At 40.8% G+C, this 19642-nt stretch overlaps 3 protein-coding genes across 3 annotated transcripts; 2 read left to right on the top strand and 1 right to left on the bottom strand.

The window, feature by feature from the left end:
• On the top strand, positions 1-4192 carry LOC104216434 (uncharacterized). Its single transcript, XM_009766468.2, has 3 exons — positions 1-714; positions 937-1056; positions 3924-4192. Exons 1-3 carry the CDS (start codon positions 157-159, stop codon positions 3939-3941), a joined length of 696 nt encoding a protein of 231 aa, XP_009764770.1. The 5' UTR covers positions 1-156; the 3' UTR covers positions 3942-4192.
• Positions 4193-4529: 337 nt separating this feature from the next.
• LOC104216438 (lysine histidine transporter-like 8) lies at positions 4530-5761 on the bottom strand. The gene is made up of 3 exons (XM_009766470.1): positions 5672-5761; positions 5233-5295; positions 4530-4994 (listed from the first exon to the last, which is right to left on the bottom strand). Exons 1-3 carry the CDS (start codon positions 5759-5761, stop codon positions 4530-4532), a joined length of 618 nt encoding a protein of 205 aa, XP_009764772.1.
• Positions 5762-16410: 10649 nt separating this feature from the next.
• Positions 16411-18783, top strand: LOC138883978 (uncharacterized). The gene is made up of 2 exons (XM_070164707.1): positions 16411-16951; positions 17414-18783. The coding sequence occupies exons 1-2, from the start codon at positions 16411-16413 to the stop codon at positions 18781-18783; spliced, it is 1911 nt and encodes a 636-aa protein (XP_070020808.1).
• The last annotated feature ends 859 nt before the right edge of the window (positions 18784-19642 follow it).

Below are 19642 nucleotides of genomic sequence, written 5' to 3'. Positions count from 1 at the left end.
ATTTCAAATAGTAAATACATTGTGTGATTACTGGGTAATCACCCAAAAGCATCCACATGCCTTCCCAAAGGTAAATACCAAATCCATCAAAGCCCATATAGAAACGGGGAGATTATCGGCGACGGAGATTGATCGGAACCTGGGAAATTGGCAAAAATGCCGAAGAAAATGGGAGTGAACAGCAAAGCCGAAGAAGCTAGGTCTCGGAAGAGCGCCGCGGAATCGGAACGCAAAGAGCGTGAATCTCGAGAGAAAGAAGAACAGTACTGGCGCGAAGCCGAGGGAGCTAAGTCACGCGCCGCGAAGAAACGCGAAGAAGAAGCTGAGAAGCGCGCCGAGGCAGCTGCCAAAAAAGCCGAGGTGCGTCGGCTTGCCGAGCTGGAAGAGAAAGAGCTGGAGAAGTCAATGAAGAAGCCGGATAAGAAAGCTAATCGAGTCGCCATTCCGGTGCCAAAGGTAACGGAGGCGGAACTCCGGCGGAGAAAGGAGGAGGAGCAAGCGGCTTTAGCGAAGAAGGCGGAGGAGGACAAGCGGAAACAAAGCCGTATGGCTGGGGAGGACGAGTATGAAAAATTAGTACTTGTAACAAATACGAATCGGGATGATTCGATTGTAGAGGCTAGTACTGTGGAGGAAGCAATTGCTCATTTGGCTGTTACTGATAATTTGCCTGTTGATAAACATCCTGAGAAGAGACTCAAAGCATCCTTTAAGGTATTCGTCGATATTTGTTATTGATTGAATAATTGTGTTACTAGAGGCTGAAATATAGTGGTTTTCAAGTATGATTTTGATTCTTCATAATTGGAAGTTTTCTACTTAAAAATTCCGACTTGGTGGTAAAGTTTACACTTTGTATTAGGATATGCTAATAAATTAATAATGTAGCACATTTATGTTTTGTTTGGTGATCGTTGTGGTACTTCATATTTGTAGGCTTTTGAGGAAGTTGAGCTACGTAGGCTGAAGGAGGAGAAGCCAGGTTTGACGCACACTCAATACAAAGACTTGATTTGGAAGCTATGGAAGAAATCTCCGGATAATCCTCTGAACCAGGTGTTTTTTGTGTTTAAAGAATTCTGACTAATTGGATAAGATATGTGGTCTTTAATGTTGGAAAGTCTTTCTATTAATTCATTCTGTAAGTTTAGAATCCTGAATGATGTTTATGCTTCATGTCCTCTTGCTGACGTTACAGCTGAATTGTCTCTTCTTGATTTATTTTCGTCTTCCTGAGCCGAGGGTCTATCGGAAACAACTCTCTGCCCCATCGGGGTAGGGGTAAGGTCTGCATACACACTACCCTCCCCATACCCCACTTTGTGGGATTTTACTGGGTAGTTGTTGTTGTTGTCCTCCTGTGTATATCTTGTGAGTACATGAATAGTGCAGTATCTCTGTAAATGCACATTTCTTGATGAATTCTAGGATCCCATATTTTGCTTGCTACCTTAAACTATCAGGATTTTGGTATTAACAGTGAGGATAGAAAAATCGTGCTCTGTAGGATTTTAAAGAAATGTGCTTTATTGCTTTTCCTTAAGAAGCATCAATTTTCTTTTATGATGGTGGTGTTTGGACGCTTCTCAACTATTCCACCAGATACCACCAGGTATCTCCCACTAGGAAAGGTACCCAGTAACTCTGGCCGTCAAGCTTAGGCAGATAAGAAGAAATTACCTAGTGATTTTTGTCTCGGGAGTTTCCAAGGTTTGCACCCGCTTCGTTGACTGCCAGGGTACACTCGTACTCGTTCCTCTCATTTTCTTCGTTCGATGGAACTTTTGTTGTGCTTAGGCTCTCTATACTTCATATGTGCTTGCCTATCTTTCTTTATATTTGTCTTCATAAGTTGCGGGTATCTTCAGGCACATTATATATTCATGAAGAAGCCCCATTACAGCCCGTCATAGAGGTGTATTTATTAGTTGTTGCCTCGTCGACTATTTCTTTAGAAAGATGATTTTTGCTAGTAGGCTGGAAATGAACATAATTTTAAACCTCTTAAAGTTTCTGATGTAGAATTAAATGTTTGCTGGTGAATGAAAACGGATCTTGTAACTGATAAATTTCAGTTCGTATATGGAGAAGTGTGGTCTGTTACATAATTCTAATCTACACCTGAAATTTAGAAGAGTCATTTTAAGGATATGACATTTCTAGGGATAGGTCAATGTAAATTATTTTGATAATAATCAATCTAAAATTTTAATCTGTTTAAGGAAACAAGAAATCTTGACTTTAGGCATTTCACTGTCTTACTTTGTGAAGAGGTGGACACTAAATTAAGTTAACTTTCTTCTTTGTCAAGAGTGTTCCAATTTTTGGTCATTCTGTATTGACACTCAATTTTGTTTTTCTACCTTGTTAAAATGGTCGTCTTGGGGCTTAATAATGTAGTTGGAGGCCTGTAAGGTTCATCCGTTCAAGTAACTTCTCCGTGGTCCCTTTTTAACGTCAGTACGTCACTGTCCAATTTAGAGTATTATTTTTTGGGCTGGGAAAAATGGTAAATTATCGATCTTCAACTTATGTGAACAATTGTCAATGCAGCTTTGGTGCGTCCATTTGTTTTATTACCAACTTGTGTGTTTCCTTATTTTTTATTTTATGTTTTTCTGACAATTCTGCCTTCTTTTTTTCAACCTTTTAAAGGTTTAGTTCAACACCTCAATTTATCCTCACCATTGATTCAAATAGATCCTAGCCATTATGTTTTCCTACTTCCAGTTAATCATTGCACAAAATATTACACATAATAGGTTTTCAAATATGTTTAGGTTGATTGAAGTTATGAATTACATTATCTCGTTATGATACATAGCACTCATAATTTTTGAACCATAGATGACTAGGAGAAACGCTTATAATTGTTTCCTGCTTCTGGTTATTCACCTCATGAATGTGCGTGAATAAGATGTGGCAAGTCGCCATAGCAAGTGGTTAATCCCTTCCCTTTCAATTTTCTGTTAGTTGACTAACTGAATTAGTGGAAGGGGCTTAAAACAAACTTTAGACGTTCAAGCGGATAATGCTTCAGACAGTAGTCAGAGAAAGGGCTCATTGACTCAGAAGTTTGAGGCGCTATGGTGTCCCAGACCCTCTTTTAGTTCTTAAAAAAATGTGTTTGCATTCTTTGCTCATATGACCTGTTATTGAGCTGGATATGCTGTGGACAGACTTCTAAATCACGACTTTATGCTGTTTGAGTTTCTCCCTTTAAATCAGTTTGTCATTTTATGGACCTGGTATTAGATTCTTTCCATGGCGATGATAGGGGTATTGCTGTTTGCCAGACTCTTCGAAATGTCAACTATGGCACATTTTTGTTTATTCTGATTTGAGATATTTACTGTGACCTTTTAATTCTATATGCTTCAAACTTCAAAGTTCGCATTATTACTTTTTGTGCTTTCTAGAAAAGAATTTGTTGAGAAATTCAATGCGGCCTCTTTGTTATCAAGTAAAGAAGATTGACTTGCATTTCCATCTTCTTGGCATAAGCAAAATGCGAAGTTACCTCCTTTTAAAGATGGGAATATCTCTCTGCTGGTTGATTTCTTGCTGCATTGTTTGAGAACCTGTATGAAACTGTGTAGGGGTTATAGGATACTCAAGTAGAGCACCTTCTTTTAAAATGTTGGCTTCTTTTTTCCCTCAATTGGTTGCCTTCGTCTTTACAAGCGGCCTTGTAGTGGTTAGTATTATGTGTAAGGATACTGCAAGAGCTTTGCTAAATCTCAGTCAGTTTGTGGTCATGGTCGGAACTATAAGATTATGTCGTAGTGGGAGCTATGGATGCATTAATTGTTTAACGAGTTGGGTTTTTGTCAAGTTCAACTTCCTGTCTTTTCAACTTCATGCAGATAGCATCTTCTAGTTGTCGCCTATGGTAGCTAACTTCATCTTAATCTTGTATGCAGATTGCAGACAAACCATAAGTTCTTTTCCTGTATAGGGCTGGAGTGTCTGCTTGAGGAGTATGTTGGTGGTATGTCATCTGATCTGAGTTGATGTTGACAAAGTCTTCTGGCAATAGACATTTGCAATGCATGATTCTATTTGGTTGAAGTGATGACACTTCTTAATTAAATCACTTTAATAATGTCCATTCTCTCCTGTATTCGTATTAACTGTCTACACCACGGGCCCATGATTTACTTCTAAAAAATAAAGTAACTAGTTTATTCAACAAGCTTGTACCCTGTTGAGCTGCCAAAGGGATGAAAGGAGAAAAAGTTGTCAAATAAGTGTGTGTGTGTGTCCCATGGCTGTTAATGACAAAGTTTAACAAAGCAAAAAGGCCATATACAACTATTTAGTGTTTACATACTCTTGATTTATATGATGTTTATGTTACACTTGGACATCAGCAATGTTTACCACCAAAAGAGCAACAACAATGATATTGAATCAGTGGGTTAACAATTTATTCTCTATTCGGGAAAGTTTTGATTACACTGAATCAGTTAGTTAACTAATCTCTATTAGGAATCTGTCTTTTTTATTTCCTTCGACACTATTGTTCACTAAGGCCTAAAGAAGTTGGCGTCCAATCCATCAACCACCAGATTCCATAATGCACCAGCTCTTGTACAAAAACACCCAAGAAACATGTTGAAACGCCACATGAAGCTTTTCGTGTTGGTTTTCTGATTGAAATCCACATAAAACAAGGGTAAACCAGAGCCAATGACAACGTTATGCCACCCACAAAGGCAGCCAGACTTCCCAAAAATGGAAACGCCACCGATAATAAAATATGTCAATCCGCCGAAGAAGGGCTTGATGCATGATCTGAGCCACCTCGGGCACGCCTTGTGCTGCCTACTTACGTATATTCCTTCCAAGTTGTCGAAGACAATCATGGCATAGATTTGGAAGGTGCATAAGCGATGGATCACCACCATCATGTATATTATGCCTGCTACCCACTTTGATGTGCTCTCTTGGTGGTACTTGGCAATTGCAGCTATAATTCCATTCGCAGGCATCTGCAAACCATTATAATGTTAGTTCTATGAGAAAAATATTAGGGAAAAGTATAGCTGCTCTTAAAATAATAGTCTAATTTTTTCTTTTATTTTTTGGTATATGTATATACATACATACATTTCTTTATGTTATATACAAAACAATATATAAATTTTATACACTTTTGCAGCTAACGGATGTAAATAGTTTTAGCCACGGGATAAAAGTGATCTTTGCCCAAAATTCTCGTTGATTTACCATAGCCCAACCCATCCCTATCATCAGCGGCGAATATAGGATTTGATGAGCATGGGTGCACCACTAAAAAAAGTAGAAAAAAAATATATTAAATGGGAATTAATCCATGTTGCTCACAGTAAATAACCCATTATTCAACCAAGTGTACCCTTCAACCTTTTTGGAATATGGGTGCCAACAGATAATATTAGACAAATTCTAAAAAATATGTACATAAAATATCTAATTTTGTGATGAGATCATGGGTTCACGTGCCTCTTAATTGGGGCTATAAATCCGCCCTTACCTATCATCCAGTGCCTTCAAGGTGCCTGCTTAGAACTTACTGACTCTAAATCTTGGATTCACGTATGTTCATAACTTCATATCAATGTTTTATTTTTATTTTCTTGCTCAAAATCGGAAAATTCAAAAAGAAGATAGTCCTAAAATGGTTTACCAGATTCCCATAAGCCCAATATCCTCCAACAGCCAAGGGAAATAGACACATAGCAATTAAAGAGTATGAAGATATAACTCCTCTCCACATACTAGTGCTTGTGAGATTGTGTACGATCAAAATTGTATGCCTCCAATTTATTGGCTTGTGGGTTCATTCTAGGCCCAAGTCCGGGTGAGGTCGAGTTTGAAACCGGATGACCAAACTTGAGCTTGAAGACAAATTGCGGTGCCCGGAGATAGGAGTTCGGGGAATACCGGGGCCAAGTATGCTCGATCCCGAAATAGTACCGTTATGGATTTGTATCAGAATGAGCTAGGTTCCTGCCACGTCCCCAAAGTCATGGCACAAATCCCAGAATAGGGTCGTACGATTCCGTACTAGACGGTTAGACAGTTGTACCAAGAATATTCCTTATTTAGGGTTCCCCTATTATATAAAGAGCACCCCAATCATTTGTAACATTATCTAATTATTGAGAAAAGAATATACTCTCTACCTTTTTGCCTATTGTTCATCAACATTGTCCTTTAGCTCTACTGTTCATCCTTTACTTTCCTTATTTAATTGTTTCTATTGCTCTAAGCCTACCTCGAGATCACTAAGCTCGAGGCTACTGTTGTTGAGTAACTCTGGTTTGATTACTCTTCTCTTTCATTTCTACTTCATATTTCTTGATTATTAATTGGTATTGAACTAAATCACATATCTTTAAAATCATAAATCAAATTTAATTGTTACTCGCATTTTCGAGGTAAACAGTTGGTGCCCACCGTGAGGCTAAAGATAATAGTGATTATTTCTTTACTGATTTTCATTACACACGTTTTTACGCTTGTTCTTGTCAAGATTTTTGATTCTCAGGCTGAAACATGTCTAGCACACAAAACGCACATGTTCATGACAATGAAGGTCTTGGAGAAAACAATAGTATAGAGGTCGATGTACCACCAATAAACCCTGAGAAAGTGCCAAATATGGAGGCAGTCGATATCAGTTCGCATAATGCTCTAAATGCGGATTCAGGCACAGACCCCGTAGGGAATGAACGCAGGGAAGCCCGATCTGGTGGCCAAGGAGCACGAGGAATGAGAGATGGGGGAATCAGCCTCCAAGTGATATTCGAGATGCTGCAAGCTCAGGAAATCGCCATCGCTCAACTTCAAAGTCAGAATAAGACTCCGAGTGTAACTGAACATGAAAATGCTCGACATATTGAACCGACACTAGAGAGGTCAAACCGAAATAATTCGGGGACTGACCCCACCATTATGAGGATGCTGGAAGAGCTCGCCAAGAGGATCGAATCTATAGAAAAGAAGATTGAAGAAAATGACAAAAAAATGGAGACTTACAACTCTTGTGTTGATCAAATACCGGGGATACCTCCGGTCTTGAAAGGTTTAGATGCTAAGAAGTTCATACAAAAACCATTCCCCCCGAGTGTGGCTTCGATGCCCATGCCCAAGAAGTTTCGTATGCCCAATATACCCAAATATAACAGGACAACCGACCCTAACAAACATATTACTTCATATACTTGTGGGATCAAAGGAAATGACTTGAATGACGATGATATCGAGTCAGTGTTATTGAAAATGTTTAGGGAAACGCTATCAAAAGGAGCTATGATTTGGTATCACAACTTAGCCTCCAACTCTATTGACTCGTTTGCTACGTTAGCAGATGCCTTCGTGAAAGCACACGTTGGGGCCATAAAGGTGGCAACGAGAAAATAAGACGTCTTTAAGATAAAATAAAGGAACGACGAGATGTTAAGAGAGTTTGTTTCTGGTTTCAGATGGAAAAAACAAAATTACCACCGGTCTCCGATGACTAGGCAGTACAGGCCTTTATGCAGGGTCTAAATGAAAGGAGCTCGATCGCGTCTCGACAGTTGAAATAGAACTTGATCGAATATCCAGCCGTGACATGGTCGGATGTGCACAATCGTTACCAGTCAAAAATCAGGGTCAAAGACGACCAGTTGGGAGCCCGCTCGGGCTTAGTTCATCCTAAAAAATTTGCAGCCAAACCCCGAGGGACACAGATCGAGAATCAAGATTTAACAAAGAATGATATCAGCCATATGCCGATCGAAGGAACTACGGCCCGAGCCGTAATGCTCCTCGGAGTGATCAAAGAAATGATCGAGGTCAAAGTTCTCGAGGACTCATGAGTTAATGGGGGTTCGATAAGCATACCGACCCCACCGAGGCCCCTCGATTATCAGAGTACAACTTCAGCATAGATACATCAGGAATTGTCTCAGCTATTGGGAAAATCAAAGACACCAAGTGGCCCAGACCAATGCGGACCGATCCTTCTCAAAGGAACCCGAACTTGATGGGTAAGTATCATGGCACACATAGTCATAGAACAGAAGATTGCAGGCAGCTAAGGGAAGAAATGGCTCGATTGTTCAACGAGGTCCACCTTCGAGAATTTCTAAGTGATTGAGCTAAGAATCACTTCAGGGAAAGGGATGCGAGGAAAACTGAGCAAGAAGAACCACACCATGTAATTCACATGATCATTGGTGGAGTCGATGTCCCTCAATGACCTATGTTCAAGCGCACCAAAGTATCAATCACCAGAGAAAAATGGACTCGGAGCTATGTGCCCGAGGATGTCTTATCATTCTATGACGAGGAAGTAGAAGGCATATCTCAACCTCACAATGACGCTCTGGTAATCTCTACCTTTTTGAATAAAATTCAAGTTAAATGTGTTTTAGTGGATCCAGGTAGCTCAACAAACATAATCAGATCGAGAGTTGCGGAATAACTCGGCCTACAAGGTCAGATTGTACATGCATCCCGGGTTCTAAATGGCTTCAATATGGCAAGCGAAACAACAAAGGGAGAAATTATCTTGCTAGTAAACATAGCCGGGACCATATAAGATACGAAGTTCCATGTCATCGAGGGTGACATGAGATATAACACACTCCTCGGGAGACCGTGGATACACAACATGAGGGTAGTGCCTTTAACTCTTTACTAGATGATGAAGTTCCCAACAGAGGAAGGAGTAAAAACAGTCTATGGGGAGCAACATGCTGCAAAGGAGATGTTTGCAATCGAGGAAGTGGTGCCGACTTCAGAGCCTTCGACCTCGGAGAAATCAAGCATCGGAGGTAAACAAGCGGCCAAATAGCAATCACCGCCTCCAACCCCGATGGAATTGGAACAATAGGTAATCGAAGACGAAGATGAGGATTTCCTTACTACCTGAACCTTCATCATTCCCGAAGAATCTATTGCAACCAAATCAACTATCGAGGAGTTGGAGCAGGTCATTTTAATCGAATATATGCCCGAGAAAAAGGTATATCTAGGAACGGGATTGACCCCCGAACTCTGGAAAAAACTCATTCAATTTCTTATTGATAATATGGATTGCTTTGCTTGGTTCCATTCAGATATGATAGGGATTCCACCGGAAATCACCATAAATCGGTTAAGCATTGATCCCAAGTTCAAACCGGTAAAGCAAAAAAGGAGGCCTCAGTTCGAGGTAAAGCATGGTTTCATAAAGGACGAGGTAACCAAACTTCTTAAAATAGGATCTATACAAGAGGTAATGTACCCCGAGTGGTTAGCCAATGTAGTTGTAGTTCCTAAAAAAGGAAACAAACTTAGAACGTGTGTAGACTATAAGGACTTGAACAAAGCATGTCCAAAAGATTTTTTTCCACTGCCCAACATCGATCGTATGATCGATGCCACGGCCGGCCACGAGATCCTAACTTTTCTAGACGCCTACTCGGGGTACAATTAGATTCAGATGAACCTGGGTGACCAGGAAAAGACTTCATTTATTACTAAATTTGGGACTTATTGTTACATGTAATGTCCTTCAGACCAAAAAATACAGGAGCCACATGCCAACGCCTAGTTAACAAAATGTTCGAAGAACAATTAGGCAAAACAATAGAAGTTTATATTGATGATAAGTTGGTTAAGTCCCTGTGCGCAGAGAACCATTTAGTTCATTTGCAGGTTTGCAATTTTAAGGAAATAAGTTTAACCCGGAGTAATGTGCCTTCGGAGTTGACTCAGGTAAGTTCCTAGGCTTCATGGTGTCAAATCGGGGTATCAAAATCAATCCCAATAAGATCAAGGATATCGAGGATATCACGATCGTGGATAGTGTGAAGGGCGTGCAAAACTTACAGGACGAATATCTGCCTTAGGTCGATTCATTTGGAGGTCGTCGGATCGGAGTCACCGATTCTTTTCCTTGCTCAAAAAGAAAAAGGATTTCACGTGGACCCCAGAATGTCAGCAAGCCTTAGAAGAATTAAAGTGATATCTGTCGAGCCCGCATTTGCTTCACACCCCGAAGGTAGATGAAAAACTTTATCTATACTTAGCAGTGTCCGAGATAACGGTAAGTGGGGTACTAGTTCGAGAAGAGCAAGGTATGCAATTTTTTGTTTATTACGTAAGCCGTGTAAGCACGTAATTTTTGACCCGCGCAAATTTTAAAGTTAGTTTTAGTATTTTAATATTTTTAAAATATTTACTTGAATTTATTTTAGTATAATTTTAATCTTTTACTTTTAGTCCTAAGACATAAAAAAATAGTTTTATTTATCGTGTTTATCACTTTTCTATATTTTTATCTTTAGTTTAAGATCAATTCGTATATTTTTATTCATGGTATCTTAATTTTATCATGACTTTAGCCTATTTTCTTTACTTTTTGCTTTATTGTTATAACATTTAAAAATACAAAAAAAAGTAGTTTCATTTTAAAATTTTGTTTATATACTTAACTAAGTTTAATTAATATTTTGGTAAGATTTTTGAGTTTGTCTTTGTCCAACAAGAAATTTATAGGCCCAAAGGTGTGAGTCCATTTTCTTTTAACTTAAACCCAATTATTCTTAGCCCATTCTTCCCAACCCATTAGCCCATTTATGTGCAAGATTTAATCCTGACCATCTATTTCCTTCTAATCCAATGGCCATCATCCCTTCTCACCTTCATATAAAATACCCAATTATAGAAACCCTAAAAAAAGGTTTTCAATTCCTAGTCTTGAAAAAACAAAAAAGAGAGCAGCCGCCGCCATCCGAGCACCACCCCGCCCAGCAGCACTCTCTTCACCAACGCCTCTAGCCGCTGAAAATTTTCCAAGAACAGAACAACCGCCCCTGCCAAATTCCATCAGCGCCGCACCTATCGCTGTTCATCTTCGCCTAACAAACTCACAAAGGTGAAACCTTAATAAAATATTCAGATGCAAGTTACATGTACACAACCCCATTTGCACATGGTCTAAGAATATAATGAGCAACCAAAGTTAGCACCAAGTCTTGATTCTGTTGCGTCTCGGTTTTCTTCCTTGTGAATTCAGCAAATTTATTTTCATTCGCCGTGGTCGAGATGCAGTCGAGATCGAGGTTGTTCGTTGAGGTTCCAATCACGGTCTAAAATTAGATCCGGATTTCTGTTTGGCGAAAACTCTTCAAGGTTTATTTCTTACTTTCTTTCTTTTATTTTTTAATATATTTTGAGTGACTTCATGATTTATTTAAATGAGTTGATGATTTCTTTTAACTTTTGTTTGCTTGAGATAAATCGAAATGAATGTTAAATGAGTTATTTGCAGTTTGTACTCAACTCTTGACACTCTTCTGTTATAGTTCAAGTCACATGAGTAGATAGTAAAAATTAGGAAATTAAGAATTAAAAAAGAAAGTAAGGTTTGATAAACTATTTTGGACTACTAAACTATATGGATCGTGGGTTTGTAGGTAAAAATTGAAAGTATATTAGGCTAAAATAATATTGAGTTCAATGATAATTTCAGTTGTATTTTTTGTTTGGTATGTGACATTTTGATTGACATATGGTTTAGATCTTGTTTGTTGATAGGGTTTTTAAGACGCTAGGAGTATGTTTAGGCCGACCACTGGGGTAGGCAATATTAGGACGTTTCATTAGTTTTGAGGCGAGAGGTCGTTCCCTTAGTTAAATTTATCCGGGGAATGCCCCGAAGGATTTGTATATATCTTTATCCGGGGAATACCCCAAAGTATTCTATAAATGGAGGCCAAAAGTAGAAACTTGTAGTATTTTAACTTTATTTTCATTTTTCTTTTTCTTTATTTAGGTGGGGACGACCTCGAACCTCTTGTGTGTTTATTTTCCTTTTCTGTGTTATTACCTCAATTGAACAATTTAAAAGCCGACTTGATCACGCACTCAACCGTACTAGTTACGGGACTTGGGGAGTGCCTAACACCTTCTCCCCGAGTCAAATGACCCCCCTTACCCGAATCTCTGGTGCAGACTTAGTTTGGAATCCAAAGTGTTTTAAAGGAAAAATCATTTTTACAAAAAACGGTGACCTGACACACCGAAACCAATGTCAGGTGGCGACTCTGAGTTATTTTCTTTTGAACATTATCTTTTGTCACTTTCAAAATTGAAAAACTCTTTAAGCTTTACTAAATCTTTTTATTATTTTAAGAGGGTTAGTGAAGTTTGGTTAAAAAGGGGTGTGACATCTCTGGCGACTCTGCAGGTTCGAGCTGGTATTTGATCTTGTTGGCTTTTAGGATATTCAGTTGAGGTGTTTATTTTCTTTATTTTCTTTGTTTATTAGCTTTGTTTGTCTTATTTCCTTGTTTTGTTGGTTATTTGTTTATCGCTTTTCTTAATATGTTACTGTTTTATAAACTGTCATCATGTGCATAACCATGGGTCTTCTTTCTGCAACAAGTCTCGGAGTACGCGTCGCATGCACGAACTCTTTGTTGAGTCACCCTTAATTTAGGAGGGGGGCCGTCGGACGTAGGGAGTGGGTGGAAAGCTTGAGCAGCCACCATCGACCATACGCTCCCCCGAATTGCCTTGTTAGTGAACCCCAAACTTAGGTAAGCCTTTAGGTCATTTTTATTTGCATCATGTCATTTAGACCTAGTAGGGCTCGGTCCCAAGTACCGTGTCCCTTTGTAGGAAGCCTGTCCAAATTTTGTCAAAATGGGCTCGTGGCCCAAAATGACAGTTAATCATCCTATGTGCTAAATGTTGCATCTGTGAGGGTAAAAGGGTCATTTGGAGGACCGATGTCTTGGAAAGAAGGGTGAAAAGTGAAGCTAGTAGGGCCCACTCACATTTTTCTTTCATAGTTTTCCAAAAATAAAAAAAAATTGAAAATAGAAAATCCAAAAAGATTTTACACTTTTTCATTACTTTCCAAAAAATTCAAAAAAAAAAAAGAGAAAAAGAAAATCCAAAAAGATTTACATTTTCCATCATTTCTCAAAAAGACAAAAAAGTATAGTTTTCCAAATTAGTTGCATTTTTTAAAAAGGCTTTTTCCCATGTCCAATCTTCCCGAACTACGCATACCTGATTCTCGTCTCTCGAGGCGGGATACGTAGGCAGCCCATATAGGGTCCGGTCTTCCTAGTTAGTCTTAGGTTCTTGGCTTCGCGGGGTCTTAGCCAAATCTTGCATGTCTAGCCACTTTTGGCCACATCGGCCATTGTTGCAAAATGGGGTCATTTTTGCAAAAGTGGTTCGATTACCCCATGTCCTAGGGTCTTGAGTTTATAACTCGGTGTCCATCCATGTCGTGTTTGCGTCCCTAGCCACATTTGGTCACATCGGCCATTTTTACAAAAAAAAGGGGTCCATTTCCGCAGGGCAATTTTTAAGACCATGATTGTCGGGATATTAGAGTCATGTAAGCTTTAAATGGAGTATTTCTCATGCATTAGGGGTCAACTTTCTCAAGTTTGCGCAAATAGCCACTTTCAGCCACTTAGGCCATTTTGCAAATATAGCCAAGTTGTGTCCTGCATTTGTCCACTAGGAAATGTGGTTGGGTCACGTAGTGTCCCGAGTCGCTAACCATGTTTGCTTCATTCAGGTATGGACCCGCTGATTCGATCCAAAGTGCTGATGGTAGTAAAGATTCCTAGGAAGTTGATCAAGTGGTGGAAAATGTTTTCATCGTTAGAGCAGCATGAGTTAATGCAGAAATTGGGCACCCTAACTTCCCTTCTTGATATCACACCCCGCCCAGACTTAGTGGAGGCGATGCTGACTTATTGGGATCCGCAAAATTTGATTTTCAGATTTGGAGAGTGTGAGATGACTCCTACCTTGGTGGAAATGTCTGGTCTCACTCGTTTAAGCTATATAGGCAAGGACATGATACTTCCCCGAGACCACTCTAGGACAAGATTCCTCAGCGACCTGGGTCTGAAAGATAATAAACATTTAAAATGTCTCGAGCAGTCCTGGATATCCTTGGATTATTTGTTTGCTAGATTTGGACCACAAGATAGTTTTGATGTCTTTTGGGATGAGTTATGCACAACCAAGGCAAAATGGCAAAGACGTCGCCTCGAAGCTTTCAGCCTTGCTTTGTTGGGATTATTGGTTTTTCCATTAGATAAGAGGCACATTAGCACCCGTCTGCAGTCAGTGGTAATGGCACTATTTCATGAGAAGCAACGCAAAACTGTTACCGTTGTGCCGATGATCTTAGCAGAGTTGTACCGAGCCCTGAGTGAGGTTAGGGGAGGTGTCAGATATTTTGAGGGAAGTAACCTTTTGCTACAGCTGTGGATGATGGAGCATTTGCACACTACTTCCTTACTTTGTCCCATCGACCGTGCCTTGAGGGATCGGGTGGTATGCATCGAACGTAGGATGAAATCTCCTAAGTTTACGTACCCAGTAGGCGTCACAACTTGGATTGAGTTCCTCGGTTTGAGGACAAAGGGGAATGTTTTGTGGGCTTACCTTTGGCTACCTTTGGATGATATTTTGGTAAGGTGCCTCATGTAGCCTTTCCTGATGCTGATAGGACTCAAGTGTGTCAGACCGTACACTCCCGTTAGGGTAATGCAGCAATTGGGCAGAAGACAAGAGGAGTTTCCAACTTTGAATCTTCGGAGGAACATCATAAATTTTAGCAAAAAAGCGGCTGATAAAATCAAGTATGTGCAATACTGGAACAATGCAAAGAGGATGAAGAAAACTACATTAGTAGAGGACGTCGGCAGGCCCGAGTGTACTCATGAGTACTTGATTTGGTTACAGTCCGTCCAACTAGGGGTCAGCACCCCATTGCCAGCCCAACTCAAGGGTCGGGCAGTTCAGACAGATGATTTTGGGGGGGCATCGGACCAAGATACCTGGGATAATCTTGAGTTGATAAAGTCTCAGTTAGCGGGATTGGCAGCAAACGTGGAGCAGCATAGCCAGTATTTGTTCAGGGTCGGCCTTCAGGATGCCGGGGCACACGCCAGGGCTTTTATTCCCAGCGTTGGTGTTTCTATACGAGGCATGTTACAGAGTTTGAGCATGAAAGACAACCTAGGACCATCCCGGTCAGGACAGTCGCATTCAGGAGCAGCTTGAGGAGTCATTCTATTTAGGTGTTTTGAGATTGTCGTATGTTGTCTTTTACTTTCGTGTCTTGTCTAGAAGTACTGAGTCCTTTAGGTAGTGTTAGAGTCTGTCGTAGTGTAGTTGAGTCTGTCATGTCTTGCATTATCGTATTTCCCTTTGTATTTTAATATTGAAAAGTTTTAAATGAAAAATCCTAAAAAGATTTTGTTTTCAGTTTATTTTCCACCATTTCTCCAGAACTACGCTTGGTCTGATTCATGAGGGACATGATACGTAGGCAACCTACATCGGGTTCGATCAAATCATTTTTGGTTCAAAATAAAAAGAGAAAGAAAAAGAAAAGAGTGATAAAAGGTATTGGAAAAGAAAGAGAAGAAATGATTAAAATAAGCAAATTGAGATGATGCCATATGACCCTGTGACCCTCAAAGCCATTTTAGAACCGTTAATTATTGCTAGGTGCATTGCATATAAGGTGATATTATTATTTGATAAATTCTCTAACGCTAACATGGTGGTTTTGTGTTGTTGTCCGCTGTTATCTCTATTAAGTTTCAGGAAGGTGGTTAGTTTGTTGGCATCCTGGCAAGTCATCCATACAACACCCGATCAAAGCATCAAACAGTTATGGCTAGCAGGGAAACAGACACTGGAGTTGTAGACCCACCAAGGGAGATTGTTGAGTCGGAATCAGAACTGCAAAAGGAGGTCCGGAGGTTGAAGCATCAGATGACAGAATTGTATCAAGCCTGGATTAAGGGACATCCTCCACCCTCGTTCCCTATCAACTACACAGAAAACCCTGCTTCCATTCCACCACTCTCTCAATCCCAGATGCCCAATACCATTGATCTTTCCCCGCAACACGCACCTGGCTTTACCCCTTACCACAACTACCCCGACACTTCAGCCCAAACTGTTCATGCTCCGCCAACCAAAACAACCTCATACCCTGCTCCGACATTTACTCCTATTTTTGTACCCCCTCCACAAGCTACCCTCCACCGATCCTCTAGTGAGCCTGCATTCCCCGCTAAAGATGCCCACTACTATGCACCATAGCCCACCTTCGAAATCCCAGATCCTTACTCTTACACTCCCTAATTTGAGCCTCATGTTGAAACTGACAAACCACCCAAGAACGCAGAGCAAGAAGAGATGTTTAGGAAGGTACAGAGTCTGGAGAAATCATTGAGAATTATGCAAGGGCTGGGAAACCAAGTGAGTGTGGCCTATAAGGATTTGTGTTTGTTCCCCGATGTCCAATTGCTTGCCGGGTTCAAGATGCCCAAGTTTGACTTGTATGACGGACATGGGGATCCTATAGCTCATCTGAGAGGTTATTGTAGTAAAATGAGAGGCGCTGGGGGAAAAGATGAATTACTTATGGCATACTTCAGCCAAAGACTGAGTGGAGCATCTTTAGAATGGTACACCCGCCAGGATGCCAGCAGGTGGTATACCTGGGACGATATGGCTCAGGCCTTTGCCCGGCACTTTCAGTACAATATAGACATTGTTCCAGACCGCCTATCTCTGACCAAGGTGGAAAAGAAACCCAGTGAAAGCTTTAGAGAATATGGGTTCCGATGGAGGGATCAAGCTACACGAGTCAATCCTCCGATGGAAGAGGACGAGATGGTTAAATACTTTCTTCAAGCCCTGGAGCCCACTTACTATGGCCACTTGATCTCAGCCATTGGTAAGTCTTTTAATGATGTGGTGAAGATGGGAGAAATGGTGGAAGAGGGGCTCAAGTCGAGTAAGATCGTGAGCTATTTTGCTATAAAAGCAACCACCCAGGCAATCCAGAGTGGTAACGGAAGTTTGCTAGGCAAGAAGAAGAAGGAAGATGTTGCTATGTTTGTCTCCGGATCATGGCATGGCCAGAGGGGTTCACCTCATCAGTACATCCATCCTCGACCCCAGCCCCAAGCCTACGCCCAAGCTCCATATAATCCACATCAACATTACTTTTCCCCACAAAACCCCCAATACTCAGCCAGGCCATCCCAATACCTTGTTCACCACGCACAGTCATATGCTCAACCCCCTCATTACCTGTAATGGCGTGCTCTGGCTCCGTAGAATATCTACCCAGCTCCATAAAATACCTATCCACCCCCACAACCCTATCAAAACCCCACTGGTTCAAATTTTCGATCAAGGCCAGAGTATAGGAGAGAGAGGCAGCAGCGGAAACAAACTTTTACCCCACTTGGAGAGTCCTATGCTAGTCTGTTTCAAAGGTTAAGGCAGTTCGACGTCTTGAGGACGATTGAGTCAAAGATACCAAATCCCCATCCAAAAAACCTCGATTATTCCCTAAAATGCGCCTATTGTTCTGATGCTCCAGGGCATGACATAGAGAAGTATTGGCATTTGAAACGGGCAATCCAGGAGCTTATTGATACAAACCAAATTGTATTCCAAAGCCCAGATGCGCCAAACATCAACCAAAACCCTTTGCCAGCCCATGCAGAGACACACATGATTGAAATAGTTTACAAGGACGGGGAGCCCAAAAAGTCTTCTAAGTCCGTCATGATGATTCGGGCCAGTGAAAGCAATTTGGTTAAAGCTCCAGACTCTACCAAAGCAATGCCCTTGACAGTTGAAGGGATGACAGAAAAGCCGAGCTCACTCAATTCAAAACCACCAATGTTGGTTGTGAAAGGGCTGTCGAAAGATATCGGGGCAAGGCCGGAAAGTTCAAAAGTGGTAGTACCAGGGATTTCAAGTAAGCCTGTCATAGTTGTGAAAGGGGCTCCTATTACCCCTATCATCATTAAACCAGTAACCCAGCTGCCAGTGGTGGATGCCAAGGCTGTTCCGTGGAACTATAAACAAGTGATAGTGACATACAAAGGAAAAGAAATAGAGGAAGAAGTTAATGAAAATGGAGGATTGACTCGTTCTGGGAGATGTTTCACCCCAGAGGAATTAAGGAAAGCCAAGCCACTCAAGGATAGCCCAATGCTAGTAAAGAAATTGGTCACCGAGGAAGAGGCTGAGGAGTTCCTGAAAAAGATGAAAATACAGGATTATTCCATTGTGGAGCAATTAAAGAAAACACCAGCTCAGATTTCTCTTTTGTCTTTGTTGATACATTCAGATGAACATCGCAGGGTCTTGATGAAGATTTTGAATAAGGCACATGTTCCTGATAAGATCACAGTGAACCACTTGGAAAAGATAGCTGGCAAGATCTTCGAAGCAAATAGGATCACTTTCTCGGACGATGAACTTCCCATGGAGGGTACAGAACATAACCGAGCTCTTTATCTCACGGTGAAGTGTGAAGATTCTATTGTCTCAAGGGTTTTGGTTGATAATGGATATAGTGCGAATATTTGTCCCCTGTCTACTCTGCAGAAACTGAAGATTGGCACCGAAAGAATCCACTTGAACAGTGTGTGTGTTCGAGGCTTTGATGGGGGAGGTAAAGATTCTATTGGAGATATAATGCTCGAATTGTCAATAGGGCCTGTTGAGTTTACCATGGAGTTCCAAGTGTTAGATGTGGCTGTCTCCTACAATCTGTTGTTGGGCAGGCTCTGGATACATGCTGCTAAGGCAGTCCCATCTTCTCTGCACCAAATGGTGAAGTTTGAATGGGACAGGCAGGAAATAGTTGTGCACGGTGACGAGGACTTGTCAGCTTGTAATGACACAATTGTTCCGTTCATCGAAGATGAAGATGATAAGGGACCTTGGGTCTATTAGACTTTCGAAACAGTGTCCGTTAAGAAAATTCCTAAAGGAAAATGCATTCCGGTTCCTAAGCTATCCTCCGCGTCCGTCATGGTTGCGAATGAAATGTTGAAGAATGGTTTTGTGCCGGGCAAGGGTCTGGGCTCATCTCTGCAGGGTATTATGCATCCAGTACGCCCCAGTGGGAATCTTGGTACATTTGGTTTGGGATCATGCCCACAGAGAAGGATGCGAAAAGGCTTAAAAATCTGAAACAGAAGGTATGGTCGCTCCCCAAGCCCGTCCCGCACATCTCTAAGTCTTTTGTCAAGCCAGGAACCGAAAAACCTCCAACCTCCTCAATCCCAAAACCTGTGGTCGATGTTGATGAAGAACTGATCAAGAGGTTCCAAAGTCTGTTCGAAGAGGTCAATATGGTAGAAGTTGGTGAAGGCTCTAGTAAAGCAAATGTGCAGCTCGTTGGCCCAAACGTGAAGCTTAGCAATTGGGAATCTACTCCTCTCCTCACCAGGAAGGAGTTTTGGTAGTTTGCTTTGTTTTCCTTTCTATTATCTGGGTTATTCCAGGGTTGTAATCCAGATTTTTAGTTTTGCTTGTTTTGATGTTCAAACCCTTCTATCCTTTTATTTTCAATGAAATGCAATTTTCCGTCTTTTGTTATTTCAATAGTGTTTTATTTTGTTCTTTTTTCTTTTGTACAGTTCTTTTTATGCTGGTTGCAGTGACATGACATGCGTGAAGAGTTTTCAGCCGAGTCTTAAAAGCCAATCTAATTCTGAAATAACAATCCAAGAAATAGAATATGATGAAGAAGCAGCATTTGAGGAAATCAATAAAGAGCTAAAACAATTTGAAGAAAAACCAAAGCCTA

The sequence above is a fragment of the Nicotiana sylvestris genome, chromosome 12 (assembly GCF_000393655.2).
Source record: "Nicotiana sylvestris chromosome 12, ASM39365v2, whole genome shotgun sequence".
Lineage (NCBI taxonomy): Eukaryota > Viridiplantae > Streptophyta > Magnoliopsida > Solanales > Solanaceae > Nicotiana > Nicotiana sylvestris.
Note: the sequence above shows the minus strand (reverse complement) of the source record. Positions and strands in the feature narration are given on the sequence as shown.